This window comes from Anolis sagrei, chromosome 2 (genome assembly GCF_037176765.1).
Source record: "Anolis sagrei isolate rAnoSag1 chromosome 2, rAnoSag1.mat, whole genome shotgun sequence".
Taxonomy (NCBI): domain Eukaryota; kingdom Metazoa; phylum Chordata; class Lepidosauria; order Squamata; family Dactyloidae; genus Anolis; species Anolis sagrei.
In genome coordinates this window covers 264058557-264075497 of record NC_090022.1, presented here as the reverse complement: position 1 = coordinate 264075497, position 16941 = coordinate 264058557, and the positions used below count along the sequence as shown (strand labels likewise).

Here is a 16941-nt window from a genome sequence, read left to right as displayed (position 1 = left end):
CACTTGTGAGGCGTATATAGCAGCAGTCTCTAGCATGTATAATTACATAGTCTAAGAGGTTCCAGTTATTTGACCGGGGGTTCTTCTGTGATGTCTTAAGCTTGTTTCTTCTTGCGGAAGAGTGTGTTTATGATGGCAAGATTGTGTTCTGCACTTTTGGGGAAAAGCAGGATGCTAATCTAGTTGCTGTTTCCAACCCCATCTTTTCCTATGATCCCTGGTCACAGATCAAAGTCTTATCCAACTCTTGCATAAAATCACCCAGTAGGATGATCTTGTCCTCCTTAGGTATCTCCTACATAATGGTGTCCAGCTGACAGACAGTAAAAATTTTCTTTCATGTCTTCATTACCATTTCGTGTTAGTGCACAGCACTTATGATATTTGCCTGTGGATTTTGACAAGGTTAATTCAGAGGGTTGAGAGTCGTTCAGTAATGCCGATGGGTACTTCAGACAGATGCTTCACCAGGGCATTTCTAATAGCAAAGTCGGCCCTGTATATTCTTCCTTCTTCTTCTGGCAGTCCCTTGCAGAAGAAGGTGTAGCCTGCTTTTTCTTCCCATGGACCATCGTTTGCCCATGCCTGCTCTGGAGGGAGTTACACAGTTAAAGATAATATCCAAGATTATGATAAATATCTTTGCTCCACTAGAAAGAAATACTGTTGTAGACTAAGGTACTGTGCATTTAATCATCAGAAGTGTTCACAAGCCAAGTTGTACTTAAAATATTGAGCGTCCTCATGATCCAGAGATGTTTGATTTCAAGGTTCTCTAAATATGGACACAATGAAAGAAAGAAAAAAATATAGAACATAATTTCTGTCTTTTTCAGTTGTCTTCAAAATATGCTTATAACAAGCAGAAGGATGTGTTTGCATTTTTTTGGAGAGTCACTTTCATTTGGAAGAGATATCAAGATGATATTCTGCTATCAACTCACAAATCAAACTGGATAGGGAAGTTTGTGAATTGTCCAAAATGGCTGCTTCTTATTTGAGACATATTAATTATTTTGTGACAATGTACCATTAGAACAGTGGTTCTCAACCTGGGGTCCCCAGATGTTTTTGGCCTTCAACTCCCAGAAATCCTACCAGCTGGTAAACTGGCTGGGATTTCTGGGAGTTGTAGGCCAAAAACATCTGGGCACCCCAGGTTGAGAACCACTGCATTAGAGGCATGTTGGCCAATTGAAAGAAATGGGATTCTTGGTGATTTTTAAAAAATCATATTTTGGGTTTTTTGTAGGAATTTCTTAATGCAGAATGTCATCTTCTGAAGAGAAAAGCACAAGTCCTTTTTTGCCTAAAGACTCTGATCAAGGCAGTTCTGTCTCTTCAGAACTACAGGTAGGCTAGCAGTGGTGTTTTGGAGGAACTTGTACATCTGTTAAGAACTATTAACCTATCTGCATCTTTTAAGCTCTACTCATTTGTTAATGCACTGTCATATATGAAATGAACTATACATGTTTTTTAAATACTGTTGTATAATTGTCAATGTGATCTGCTGCTTAGATTTTAATCTTTTGGGGCTTGTCATCTTCTAGATATCAATAGCACTGATTAGACTGAGGGAAGAGTAGAAAGTGGGCCTGCCGTTCTGGCACTCCGCACATATTTAGTCAAAATGTTCTCTTGGCAGCCATGCATAAGTGTCCACTGTAATTACAGGTCAAATTATCCTGTTCTTATAGGTACTTCCCATGCCTAAGCAAACATGGTTTGAGTCTTGCGTTCCCCGTTTCCAGAGTAGAGAAAACCAGAATTAGATCTAACATAGCTTTCAGTTGTGGGTGCTATAAGATGCTAGAAAATAGAAAATAGTTTTTGTCTCCCTGTGCCAATGCCAAACTGTTCACTTGGCTTAGGACGATACCACATTAGCGTTGTAAAGCACACACTCTCATTTTCCTATCGTGTGGTTGCCTCCTTCAGAATTCTGGTAAATTTAGTTTAGGGAAACAAATAACCTCTCTGAAAATTCCAAAGGCCCCTCTCTCAACTACATTTCCCAGAATTCTGCAGGAGGCAGCCACATAACAGCTCACCTTAAAACACTAAAGTGATATTGCTCTTAAACAAGGTAGAGGATAATTTGGAAGGCTATTTTTGGTTTGGGCAGTGCTGTCCAAAACTATTTTGTAAGTTCCCATATGACTTACCTTCTAGTCTGCAGCCGAAAGGAGGGATGGAGACGTTGCCTTGGGCCTAGCAGCTCACCTGTCTCCTAACTAGTCAGGCTGTCAACGGTGTATTATTCTGTGTTGCCCCTAGTTTTTAATATTGGTCCTTAATTTCTTAAAAAATTTAACTCCAAACTGATTGGAGATCAGTTTAGAAGTATGATTTTCCTTCATATGTTTAGATAGATTGCATCAAGAAGAATATAAATGATCAAGAAGATGCGTTTGTTGACACAACACTATGTCTACATAGAGACAGAAAAAAATCCCAAAATAGATCTGAGCTTGGGAATGTTATTTGTTCTTCTGAGACTAATGAGCAAATCCTTAAACTATATAACCTAAATAACTTTCTGGAAGTAAATGGGCTTCCAGTAGGAGAGCAGTTAGTGACCTGATTCCTGTTAATTGCTCCAACTATATGTGTTGATTCAGTTGGTGAAAGTTAGCTAATACCTATGTGAATTCCACTGGTTCAATAAGTCTATTCTAATGTGAACTACCAACAAAATCCAGGCCATAGATCATAGGAGCTATTTACTTTTCATTCAGAATCAACAATTGCTCAAAATTGTGCTCAAGCGGTATGGTGTCATTCTGTTAGAATTCCTTGCAGAAGTTCATCTCTTGCTTTGTTGCTGGCGTAGGTTTCTAAATAAATTCTAGGCAGAAATTAAAAATTGTAATGTGTCCAAAGTGAGTGGCATTGTGGCCTGGAGTTCTTTGCCTTCTATCAAACATTTCTAGTTTTGTGCAATTTATTTGTTTGTTTTAAAATATATATATCTTGCCCTGTATCAAAAGATCTCAGGGCAGTACACTGATAAAATCAATTGTTACTAACAGGTTGAAACAGTTTTAAAGGAATGACAACAATGTAAAACAGTTTAAAAACCATGTGCAATGTTTTCTTTAAAGATGTCATAGGCACTGTATTCGGAGATCACTTATCCAGTATACAAATTTACATAAAGATCTGCTTCCTGTATATCCTAAGTTTTATTAATGAAACATTTCATTCATTTGTCAAGAAGAATGCAAACCTATGTATTTGGAATTGCATATTATGTATCAGAATAGGGGACTGAGATATCTGGTATTATTCTAAGGTGAGGATGGGAAACTGCAACATGTTTTCTTTCCTTGGATCCTCTGAAGTCTACATGGATTGTTAAAAATCCACTCCAGTGTTTTTGCTTAAAAAAATTGTTTCCGGGAGAGGCAATTTATCCTTGTTTTTTAGCCAAGAAAGGACAATTTGGGGGTCTGAAGAAACGAAGGGCCACCAAAAGTCCTCATAGGCTACACTTTGCCTATCTTTAGCTTCTATAGAAATATAAATTAAGTGCTGTGCAATGATCTATTGCTTCCTTTTGTTGTTTTTGGAATACTTAACCTTGGAAGAATGGACTATCTTATCTTCTGAGTACTGATGGTCTCTGACTTATTGTAATCATGAATAATGGAACCAGGATTGTACTCCTATCTTCACCAGACAGTATAATCAGTCAAGGCCATGGCAGCAGTGTTTGTTGCAGTGCCATATGATTATGTCTATTAGCAATATTCGGGGGATGGATGACAGCCAGGGGCAGCTGGAGGCTTCTAAGCCAAAGGAGGCAGTAAATGAATCTGCTCTGAGTTTAACTGCAGACTTAGAAGTAACTATCCAAGGTGCTGAAACCAATCCCTCATAGATATAGCACCTTGAATAGTTCCTTTAAGACTTGAATGAAACCCAGCGTGAATTCACTGCACCCCTGACACAAAAACCACTAGCTGCCCCTGGTGTCAGTGATAGATGTAGCTGTCCTCTTTGGTTCAACACATCTGTTTTTTCCCCACTGGAATCAATAGAGCCTGTTTTAAAGTTTAATTGCTTTGTGTGAGAAGTTTCTAATTGTTCAGGGGCAGCTCATGTGCAAGTAAGATTTAAGAAAACTTCCCAGTGGTTGCATTCCAGAGCTTTTTTCTAGCATAACTGAAAAAATAAAAAGGTAGTATTATGTGAGAGAAGATAAAAGTATATTATCTGTAGTTATGTAGCAGGGCAGATAGGAAAGTGTGTGGGGGTGACTACAGAAGGCCAACTGTGAGGCATTGTGACCCTTGAGGTGACAACAATTCCTTGCCTGTGCTTTAAATTATTACTAGAGAAGATCCAGGTAAGATTAGGGTCTTTGATCCAAGTAGGGCGAGTGTCTCCTACTGTATGTGACTTGTTGAAATTGTATTGCTCATTAAAAAATGCAACTATCTTGGCCTTAAAAATATGTTAGGTTTATGTTATAATCCTCTACCTCTAGATGGATTAGACTAGAGTATCTTTACCACAGTGTTCCACTTTTAGTATATGTGCTGCTGAAGCCAGCACTTAGCATTTGGCTACGATTAAATGTTCAGTGCTGGGTAGGGATGATAGAAGTTATGAGCTAAAATTTCCAAAGTACCAACATTTCTGAAGGTTCCTCACCTTTGTTGCAGAAACATCCCACTGTATCTACCCTTCTACTTCTAGGAAAACCTTCACAGCCAGTTTTGAGAAGACTCCAAGGGCTGTGGGTGGGGTGAGAGGAAGCATGGTATTGGATTTGACTCAGTAACTCAGTATACTATATGTTTCAAATAGTTTGTTGGGGTTTTGTATTTGTCAGTTTTCAGACATTCTTTCTTGAGCCTAATATATGTCAGTGCAACATATAAAGAAGATCAGTGTTGACAGTACTGTCATTTCTTTGTTATTTTTAATTACTATGAAAGTATGTCTGACTTAGGAGACCAATAGCGAGGTTTAATAGCACAGAAATGTTAGCTTTAGAAAACAAACATGTCAAACCTATAGTAGGTGTTGTGGGTAAGTTCTTGATTACTTATAACCTGGTTTCTTCACAAGGAGTTGTTATCTCCTCACAGAGTTCCTTCTGACCTTCTCACAGTTTTGCTTTTATCACTGGTTTTGCACAAATGGATCTCCAGGTAGTTGATTAGAGCCCATTTTCCACTCTGATAACCCTCTTGCTACTTTGGTGCAATCATTGTGATGCAGTGTGTATTAAAAACATTTTTGCAAAAGTTGTATACATCTTCAATTCAGCCAATGTAGGCTGAAACAGCAGCATAATTGTCTATTCTTCCAGTTCGTATTCAAAAGTGGTAACAACATTACAATTCTTTGTGGTCCTTTTATGGTAGGATGAATATGAAGAACTGCTTCGTTATGCTGTAGTTACTCCAAAGTTTGAGCCAAGTGTATTACGACAGTCAGCTCACACAGAAGTTCGTCAGAAATCTACAGGTAACTTGTAACCGGAACCAGCATATGGTGGTTGCTTTGGAGTTGTTTTTTGAAGAGACCTTTCACTAAAATGAGAGATATGCTAAATAGATTTTACCACTGAAAGAATGAAGTTCTGCCACATATCTTTTCAGGGAAGGATGGATTACCCTGATTAAACATGAATGAACTAGTTACAGTATTGACCAGTGGATTTTCTGTACACTGTTTTACTTGCACAGTAGTCTGTTTGTCGCAATATTATACTTGTCAAAGGGTGGAATGTTTAAAAACAATGTTTTTGGGTTTGGAAAGATTAGCCATTTACAAGAAACGTTGCCCAAGGGACTCTCAACTGTATTTCCTCAGTCTTCGAGAAGGCTCTTTCTGTGCCCCTCATCCTGCGGCAGCCTATGACAAGGTGCAGCATAGGAAAATGCTGCAGAAAGTCTACCCTATTACCCGGGACTATCATTTTACAAAAATTGTCCAGACCCTCCTAGAAAACCTATATGGAGTTTCAAGGCAGGAAAAGTAGATGGAGGAGGCAAGTAGATGTAGATGGAGGAGTTTACTCCAAGACAGCATTCTTGCACCAACCTTGTTTGACATCTTTACTAACAATCAGCCACACCTACCACTCACAAAGAGCTTTATATATGCTGATGACCTAGGCCGAACAACACAAGCAAAAGACTTTGAAACAGTTGACATCCAACTTACTAATTCCTTGAAAGATCTCTCCAGCTATTACAAAGATAACCACCTGAAGCCTAACCCTGCCAAGACACGTGTGTGCTTTCCAGCTAGAGAACCGTGAAGCCAATAGGAAATTGAAAGTTACCTGGGAAGGTCAAGAGTCTGAACATTGTTTCCATCTTAAATATCTTGATATCACCTTAGATTAAACACTTGCACTAACATATAGGAAACACTGCATGAACCCCAAGCACAAAGTAGCTGCATGCAGTAACGTCCTGTGGAAACTTACTGGCAACACATGAGGGTGCAGACCCAAAATTAATAAACATCAGCCCTAGCCTTGTCTTACTCAACTGCTGAGTATGCATGCCCTGTTTGGCACAAGTCTGCCCACTCAAAGCAGGTGAATATAGCATTGAACAAAACATGCAGAATAATCACAGGATGTCTTAAACCTACACCTGTTGATAAACTCTAACAAGCTAGCTAGCATTGCCCCCCACCCTGATGTGTGACAGGAAGTTGCTGGTAACTGTGAGAGAAATAAGGTTGAACACTGTGAAATCCATCAACTGCATGGCTATCAGTCTCCTCCCAAGAGACTCAAATCAACGAAAAGCTTCATGAGAACCACCACTCCTCTTAATGTTCCCCCAGCAACAGCAAGAGTATCCCTCTGGGCAGCTAAACCAGGACATCCCAATTAGATACCCCCCCCCCCCACGAGGGTCTGCCTCTAGGGGCAAACCAGAATGGGCAACTAGGAAGTCCCTGAACACACTCAGAAGTGGAGTGGTCAGATCAAAAGACAACCTGGCAAAATGGCACTACGTAAAAGAATCATCCACTTTGTGTGACTGTGGAGCAGAACAGACAACTCCGTATCTGTATGCTTGTCGACTATGCCTTGCCTCATGTACAGAGGAAGAATTGTTGGAGGCTACAGATAATACGGTTACTGTTGCCCGTTTTTGGTCAAAAGATATTTAGCCACTTCTATTTTTATCAGTTTTATATAAAAAATGCAATGCTTTTGATACAAAATTTAAAAGGGTGGAATAGTCCAATTCCTTCCCTTTGGCCTTCAGGTGCCTCTGTGTATCACTTCTTTTTCCCTTTGGGGCTTAAAACGTTGTTGGGTTTTTTGTTTTGTTTTTGTTTGTTTGTTTGTTTTTCTTTTATGCTGTGTGCCTTTTCTCAAGAATGGTATTGCAGCATATGAAGTGATATCACAGCATATGTGGTATGATATTGCATATGCTGTGGGTGATACCATAGCATATGAAGCATATGAAGAGCATATGCAAAACATTCTAGAATATTTTTTCTTATTCTGCCATGCTATTTTCCTTAGTTTATTTCAAGAGCATCAATCTTTGAGAAACATACAATAGAATGCAAGTGGGATACTGTGTCAAAACTCTTCTTCAAGCACAGCACATGTTCAGTCATCAAAACAAAGGCCCTTTTCATAGTTCAGATCAGAATTACTTTGAAATATACTCACTGATCTTCAGGGCAACTTTTTAAATTCTACTGGTAGTTTTCCTTTGCCATAACATTTACTGTATAATAAGATTTATTTCAAAGAAATTTCACAGTACATATTAGTGTATCACATATATTTTTTTACACAATTCCTATTCCAAGTAGATCAGTTCTGGCAAAATAAACACAGATCTTCATATCAGGTCATTATGTTCCTTGTTTTGTGGGGTATCATCTACTTGAAAGGCAAAGTGATTGATATTTATTAATTTGCTTTAGTCATTGTTTTCTAGCTATGAATTTATTTCCTGAGGTTTTTCTTAAAACAGTATTTGCATCAATATCTACTCCTTTAAAAATATGAAACAGTTTTAATTTATCTTCAATCCCTCTAATCTTTCAAGGCTTTCAAAAAGTGTGACGTCCTTATAGTTCAAATTTGTATTGTTTTTATTCAAAATCGCAAAGCTTTGTTTCAGTGAGCAAAAACAAAACTAGAAAAGGCTTTAAATGGAAAGAATTGCACGAAATCTACAAAATACAGTAATTCTTGAATATATTTGGCTCATATATACAATAGTTTAATGCTGGGAATACACTCTCACTTCTCCAAATAAATGGGTTTGCCTTCTGTTAGCTTGACACAGAAGCACAATGATGATCATGTGATCTTTCACTTCTGCTTTATATTTCAGACATAGCTTGAGTAGAATAAAAAGGAATACTGGTTATTTTTGTCTAGAAAGCAAGCCTTGGGGAAAAGGAAACATGTACAAAGGAGCATTAGTATCTCTTTTAGTGTTTAAATGCCTGGGAGGTTTGTTTCTAATTTGAGCATAGCAAAAAGGACTTTCTTGGCTGCTACTGGTTGGCGCTGGGATTTTCCCTGGATGATAAGAAAAATAAGAAAAGTTTCATATTCATGTACTCCATTCACACAGCCTGCCAACATTAATTTCTGCACTACACCTCCCACAATCATCCAGTTCTCAGAAAAGTAGCATTTTCAAATTCTGTCTTTGAAATTTATGTATTATTTCCACCCTAAAGTTTTTTCCTTTAATTATTTTTCTATTTAAATTGTCACCATATGATAATAGTTTCAAAAATTTCAAATGGGACCTGGAAGGATTCATTTCTGAAATCCTTTATAATCATTACCTGCCAGTATCAAAAATCCATAGTTCAGTAGGTCAGTCTCAGAATGAGGCAGGTTCCTGTGTTTTCCTACATTAAGAATCTGTGGTACATTCTAGTGTAATTTCGTCTCTGGCAACAGGGGAAAGAAATTCAACCTCAGCTATGCACCCCATTTTCTATGAACTAGAGAAGGGGAAGAAGCTGCCAGGAGGCAGTTAGTAGCCCAAAAAATCTATTGCATATACTTGTGCATACATTTAGAACATTTAATTTAAAAAATCAACCCAAAAAACCTGGGTCAACTTAGGCCCAAGTTTTTTAAAAAAAAGGAACCATCCTGTTCTCTGAGCGATAAAGAGTTTAGTTTGCTCTACAAAAATCTAAAAGAAGCATTAATGCCCTCTACTCTCTCTGCTACTGCATCATTTCTGGCCTTTTTGAATGCCTAAATGGAAAAATTGTTGTGGTGATGCTTCTCACAAAATAATTTGTTCTTCTTTTAAGAACTCTTCAAACAGTCTAAGTCCTTGCTTTTTGCCACTGTACCTTAACTTTTATAAAAAAAAAAGTAACCATCACCTTTTCTGAGTAGAGTGGAGCAAACTTTTTAGAATTTCTGGGTGGGAAAATGGTGGTAGTGGTGGCCAGGGATGACATGGGCGTTTTTTTCTGTCTCTGTGGAATGACCCTCAATTTATCCATGGGACATATCAAAATTCACTATTTTGGACCCAAAACCTTCAATTTATACACGAGGTTGGCTTATACACATGTATATATAGGTAAATAACTCAATTATTTACTAGTAAAGCAAACCCAAAGATTGAAACATTTGGGTCTTTCCAGTGTCCCCCAAATTTCCAGCTTCTCCCCCGAGAAAGGAAGATTACAAGAGACCATTTTAGTGCTGGGTGTCACAGCACTTGAAACATCTCAGTTGGCAACCGCTGGAACAATCCCCTCTGAATTGTAGGTGGAAATAAAAGAAGACAACCTTCACAGGCCAACTGCAAAGGTATAACATAAGATCAGTAACAAAAATATAATCTTAGGGATATGGAGTAGGACTCGCTTAATAAACTGAATGCCATTCCAGATCATCATAGATAGGAGAGGGGCGGCAGGGACTTAACAACACAAATCTGGCTTTAGCTGCCAAGGGCGGCCCCAACTTACAGCTCGTGTTTATTGTCTTCTATTCCTAGACTTACTGCATTTCTTAACATTCTCTTCTACTTTGTTATTTGTTACATTTATAGCTTACCTTTTATCCAAGGAGCTTAGAACAGCATATGTGATTTTTCCTCCATTAAGATAGGGAATGCAATATTCCTGCTTCTTGGCAGGGGGTTGGGCTGGATGGCCCATGAGGTCTCTTCCAACTCTTTGATTCTGTGATTCTATGATTCTAGAATAAGGCAAGAAATCATTCGTTGAATATGTCACTGAACCAAACACTAAATCAAATTGCCCCTCAGCTTTTCCCTCTCTCCCAGTATTTGTAACACACACCCGTGTTCCTTTTACCCCATTTCTTCTCTCCTTTAGATTTTGAACTTATCGGTATGTTCTTTTTATTTTTATACATACTAGCCAGTATGCAGTACTGTCATTGTGCTTCTCCCTGTGTGAGAGATACAGTCCTCTCTCCCTCCTGCAGTCCTAATGTACTCTAAGGGCTCCAAAGCATTGAGAATCTGTGAAGCATGAGAGCATGAGTTCTCATTATGAAGGAAAGCTGCGTAATGGAAGGTCCCCAAGTCCCAACACTATTACAAGAGTTGCAATGGATTTCGACTATTAAGCACTTTCAGTAACCATGAGTTAAATAGGGAGATCTTGCATTCATCCAAAATCAGATCCACATTTTAGTTCTTTGTTGGAAATAAAACATTCAAATAATAATGCCATATTGTTCAGCTATTACAGCAGATCAGCACATGCAAAGAAGCTCTTGTGAAGATGTAAATAGTTCTTCTTCTCCCATAAAGTTTGGTGGAGGATGCTTTGCTTTTGTACATCTTTTCAACAAGAGATTATGTATGTTGGTGAAACTGCTAAGATTCAAATAATTGCAAGACTCTAGAATTCTAAACAGTTCTCAGAACAGTTGCAAGATGCTCCGCTACTGGATACTCATATGGCGAGAAAGCTCTTTTAGTTACTCTTTCAGGGTAAGCTTTATTTAGTTGTAGTGTAAAAGAGTCCAAGTGTAGATGACAAAATACTTTTAGAAGGTTGTGAAAACCTGGTGAACACAGTCGCTTTACTGCTACTTAGTTGAGCCTATCCCATTGATGATTCCAGATCACCCTTTAGTCAGTGAACATGGACAAAATGGAATAGCTTCTAGCCCTTGAGGAACGAAAGGTAACAAGATGATTATCAGAGTGATACAGATTAAACTTTCCTTATTCTGGATTCAGAGATCTAAGACACTCCAAAATTATCTGCATTGCGGGCTGAGAGAGGGACACCTAAACTTTCTGATTATTCAGTGATACATAAGCTTTGTTTTATGCACAATATTGTATATCAAATTATCTTTATGCTGTGTGTATAAGGGAGCCCCCGGTGCCACAGCGGGTTAAACCACTGAGCTGCTGAACTTGGCTGACTGAAAGGTTAGCAGTTTGAATTTGGAGAGCAGGATGAACTTTCGCTGTTAACCCCAGCTTCTGCCAACTTAGCAGTTCGAAAACATGTAAATGTGAGTAGATCAATAGGTACCACTCTGGCCGGAAGGTAACGGCACTCCATGCACTCATGCCGGCCACATGACCTTTTTAAATGACAGGGTTTATTTTTTAATAGAGATATACATTTGGGGTTACAATATATACCAATAGCTATTGAAGCTCCATCCCCGAAACGTATTCTAAAATCTGAAATCCAAAGACTTTTGTCTTAAGTATTTCTGATAAAAGATTGTCGGGGTTGGCAACCTTTCTTCCGAAGCGTGGTCAGAGGTGGTCCAAGATTCAAGTCAAAATCTGTCCAAGGCAAAAAGAGCAAGCAAAGTACGAGTGTCCAGTCCAAAAGGTCAAATGCAGAGTCTCACCAAAAAGTCGAAGTCCGAAATTCAAAGAGTATAGTCTGAGATTCAAGACACAAGGGTCACCAAAGATTACCGGCTAGAGCAACAACACAACAATTGTTTCCAGCAATGAGCCGTTATAAACTCTAACCCTTTATGCTGCTCCTGAAAATTCCTTATAGCGGCAAGATTCTCTTTTGAGCCAGCCGATTGAACCTTCGCATCTGAATGACATTAACCCTAAATTGAAGCCAGTTGGGGAGAGTTAACATCTGCTCCTTCTCCTGAAGAAGTGCTTCTATTCCTGGAGGGTCCTGGTCATGCTCAGCAGTAGCAATCTCTACAGTGTCAGGTTGCTCATCCACCTGGGGCTCAGATTCTGCTGCTGGAAGAAAACCCTCCTCCCCTTCATCCTCTTCTTGCCCCAAAGTCCTGAACAAGATATAGTGTGTCTTTTGAAGGGGAAATGACACAAGCTTACAACATTACAGGTGTACCTCAATTAACAAATGTGTATGTTTTTGGGAATTCCATCTTGAATAGAAAATTTAGTACCGGAAGCAGAAATACATAAGGGATGCCCCCCCCCCCCCATCTCCACTTATGATTTCCGTCTCGGTAGCTAGTTACCAAGATCTATGCTTCTGAGGTGATCTGATGAGACAGGCATATCTGCCTTCTCTTGTTCTCTCTGTTGGACTTTTCACGCATTTTCAGTAAGGGAATTTGGAGGCAGCTATTGATTACTAGAGTAAAATCCTGTTTCCTTTCCAGCATAGATTGCAGCCTCATGTTGTACTGCGAACATCAGATTGCAATCCGACATTGAACATTGAAAGTCTATATTTCTTTAGACTTATCAGAGCCTGAGCTTTTCCTATAATTTGTTCACAATGGAAGCTTTGTTAATTTTGTTGAAATAAATGTAGTATACATGTAAAAATGATTTATTTTTACATGTAAAAATGATTTATTTTTACCTTTTGTTGTCTTCCCCTATTTTCATATTTTTTGTACCTAGGGACAGGCATTGATATCTGCCATGGCTAACATAAAAATAAAGATTGTGGCGGCTGATCATTTTCCTTTAGTCCAGAACTTCTAAAGCACTGGTTCGCGACCTGTAGGTCCCCAGGTGTTTTGGCCTATAACTCCCAGAAATCCCAGCCAGTTTACCAGCTGTTAGGATTTCTTTGAGTTGAAGGTCAAAACATCTGGGGACCCACTGATTGAGAGCCACTGTTCTAAAGGCTGCATGCAAATATCAAAGGAAGGGTATGGAAAGCCTTACATAGAGAGGGTTGGAATGTAAAAGGGGCTGAAAATAAAATGAAATAGAATGAAACAGAAATTGATTTTTAAAGAATTTTTGCCTATGAAGGTAGAATTGGGTATTGCAATCTGGGTTGGCATCAATTTTTAAAGCCTGAATTGTCAAAGCATTTACTTCCATGGATCCAAGGGCAACTCCCTTCTTCCCCAGGATCTTGTCTTAATGATTTTCCTGCCAAAATTCAGTGCTACAGGGGCAAGCAAAGTACATCTTAAAAGTGACATTTTTGGCATTTAAACAAGGTGCCTAATCTGCTCCGTATATAGATGTATACTCCTGCAAACCCCAGAGAACCAGAGACCTCACAACCTCTGAGGATGCTTGCCATAGATGCAGGTGAAACGTCAGGAGAGAATGCTTCTGGAACATAGCCATACAGCCCAAAAAACTTAGAGCAACCCAACCACAGATCTGTTTGCAAAGAAAGCATTGACCTCATTGTTTACACTTAAAAGCAAGTGCACTTCAAGGGAAAGTGCTATTTTCCTCACGGTTGTGCCATTAAATCTTGATAGCAAAATCATGAAGATCCTCAAGAAACAGAAAAATGGGTAAGATGGAGCATCCCCCTGCTGTTCCCTGCTTAGCAAATCCTGAATCTGTTACATTTTGTTAAATGAGTTTTTAATCTACCTGATCTTCTGTGGTACCCTCCAGCTTTTTATTAAAAAGTGAACTCTGTTTTGGGGTTTGCTGTGATCTTACAGATTGTATTGTTAGTGGTAATGTGGACATCCAGGGGTTGTAATGGTTTTCCAAAACATGGAAATTGAAAAAAAAATCTGTTTTATTGTTTAGATCTATTTTACTATAGTAGGAGAACTCCATTTCTTAATAACAAGCTTCACTGTGAAATAACAGATCTAGGGATAAGTCCTGTAAGAAATGCCAGAATAAAGTATGCTGCAGTGTTAAATCTAGCATTTCAATACTGTAACACGAACATTTAATTTCCTGTCCAGCGTTATCGACTTAGTTAATTAAATTTATAAGCCTATAAGATATATGTAATAAATTACTAAGCCATGGTGACTCACCTCCATCCGGTCATGTGGCTTCTTTCTCAGGTGCTGGCCTTTAGGTTTTGAACATCTGTAGTTGATTGAGCCACTCTTGAAGCCGACTACTATCTCTGATCCTTGAAGGATATTGCTAAAATTACACTGTTCGAAGGAGCTTGTTCTTATTCTGTTAGAATGTAATGAATGACAATTATTTTATTTTTTATCCAAATGCTCCTTTCAGGGAAAATATTCCTTAAATAAGACTGCATATTCTTGAGGGAAATGTGTAGCTTGATCTTCAACCACCATCACCGCATCCACAAACCTTTATGCAGCTCCATTTATTTTGATAACATTACTCCATATAATTACACTTCATTATAGCCATAGTTTTTTCATCCAGGCATCACTTCCCTTCTGACAAAACTAGGGAAGTGATGGCCATTTTGGTCATTGTCTAGCTTTCTTTCTTTCTGTTTTTGGAGATCTTAAAAAATTACCAGTTACTGGATCGAACATGCAAATATAAATGGTTGAAATCAATGACATTAATAAGTGTAGGAGAACTTTGAACTAGCTTGTCCAGACCTAATCATTTCTTATATTTTAACCAGGAAAAGGTCCAGTAATGGATGGGCGCAGACATGAAACTGCAGGCCCAAGTTGGAGAAAACATGGGAGAACTCCTGATTTTGTACCATGTACTCGGACAACAAGGATAGAAGGTATAACTGCTGTTTTATCATTCAGCTTAATGTACAGATCAAGCAGAGTGGGGATAATGATTTTCCTACAACAAACAAATAAAAATAGTTATACTTAGCTATGATTTTTCACCCAAGCTGAGACAGCTACCTACATAGGGATTTGAACTGACTCTCTCTTTTATACCACATATCTCCCTGTCTTGTTCAGAACTATGTGCAAACTTTGTGTGCACAATGGTTGTGTATGTTTGCGGAATGTGTGCACGGCGATAGGGATAAACAAGGGTTAATACTTGTATAAAATGTAGTATCAGCTTTTAGCTTTTTCCTGTAATAAATTAGCCCCTCACAGTGTCAAAGGCATATTTTCACTGTGTCAAAGGCAAACATTTAGAGAAAACAAAATTGTTGCCTTCAAAAAGTACCCCTCTTTCATTTCAGCAGGTTTCAGGAGTTACAAACATCAGTTTCCAAAGGCAAAATCTTTTGTAACTTCTAACAGAGTTGTGTTAGCCAGTTGCAGCAAAAATAGCAAAGTCTTGTGACATTCAGTGGACATTCTTAAGAGCCTGCTTGATCGTATGCACTTTATGTGTATGTGTAATTGGATTGGTTTCTAGTTTGTTTAATATAATTTTGTGTGTGTGTCAGGAGTGACTTGAGAAACTGCAAGTCGCTTCTGATGTGAGAGAATTGAGCATCTGCAAAGACGTTGCCCACGGAATGCCCGGATGTTTGGATGTTTTACCATTTTGCCCTCAGAAGTTCACTGCAATCCAATAACAGATATCAGAATTTCATTATTATTTTTTGAAAAAAAAAACATCTGTTTTAACAGCAATAAAGGAGCCAACACGCACAGATATGGAAGGACTTTGCCCTGTTGATTCAGAAGAAAGTTCTTCTCAAGAGTCCTCATCTATTCAGAGGGATCTTCAGGAGTCAAATGTGACTGATCTAAGCCTTTCAGATGAAAGAGTAACCCAAATAGAGAGCATACTTGATCTCTGGAGTGGAAGCCTTAAGGTATTTATAGTTTTGCGTATTGTAATATTTTCATAAAGGTTTAGAGTTAAAATGTAAATGGGAACCACTTTGATATACTTTCATAAAGTAGAAATGGAGCAGAAGGCAGACAATGGTACCATATTGATGTGGAGAAAGGAGCTCATGGTTGTTTTGTGTATTTGTATGGCATTACATTATCAAAGACCTCTGTGTACTGAATCCCTTTTAAGCATATATTTGTGTGTATTTTTTTAAAACCCTTTGAAGTTATCACTAGTATAGTAACATCAACTTTTAGCTGGAAGAAAAATCTATGCATATTACTAAACACATCTGGAAGCTGCTTGATATAGTCTATTGACTTATTCAATAAACTTAACTTACTTACTTAAATTTGGGAGTTCTTTTGCTGTTTTTTCCTAGGAGGAGGGACTTATCTTTTTCCTTTTTCCTGCTTCTATATTTTGCATAACCGAGTCCAAGCTGTGAGGCTTCAAATGTAAAACGGCACTCCCTCTACTGTAAACTTTTATGCTCCTGAAATAATATTCCTATTTATGTTTTTGTTATGTTGAAAACAGTATTTTAGTAATTACATATAAAGTATAATTGGAGCCGTAGTCTAACAAACACAAAATAATATTTTGATCATGCTCTTCATGACTGAAAAATAACAGAGAATTAAATCAATAAGGCTGATCAAATATGACACCCCTCGCTTTTTTTGTGTGCAGAATCTAACCAAGCTGGCATCTGAATTTTAGCGCAATCCTAGAGTCAGAAACATGATAATAATAATAATAGGTTTAAAAAAAAAAAACTTCTATTTTAGCTTCTGAGATAATGGCCCTATATTAAGCTTTTGCTCTAATCCACAAGAAGGGCCCAAATAGATTTTATGTATTTATGAATTCAGAATTATGTGAACAGATTCTTTTTAGCAGAGGTGCTCACTTAGGAAACTTCCCTCTATGGTTAAGTTAGCCCTTTTTGGACAACAGCTGGAAAAAAAATAATTCTGGGAGGATGTTGTTTTCTTGTACCAGGAAATAGTTGTTA

The 16941-nt window shown here is 38.1% G+C and overlaps 1 protein-coding gene across 4 annotated transcripts in view; it reads left to right on the top strand.

Annotated features, from left to right (window-relative positions):
* POC5 (POC5 centriolar protein) overlaps positions 1 to 16941 on the top strand; it is a 38088-nt gene that overhangs the window by 6583 nt on the left and 14564 nt on the right. The window contains exons 2-5 of one of the 4 annotated variants that reach the window (XM_060761642.2): positions 1253 to 1353; positions 5382 to 5484; positions 14782 to 14892; positions 15713 to 15900. In XM_060761642.2, the coding sequence (XP_060617625.2) occupies positions 1270 to 1353; positions 5382 to 5484; positions 14782 to 14892; positions 15713 to 15900 (486 nt within the window). In that variant the 5' untranslated portion in view covers positions 1253 to 1269. Of the gene's footprint in view, positions 1 to 1252; positions 1354 to 5381; positions 5485 to 14781; positions 14893 to 15712; positions 15901 to 16941 lie in introns of those variants that run through there. The other 3 variants (XM_060761643.2, XM_060761645.2, XM_060761644.2) reach the window with 3 other exon arrangements.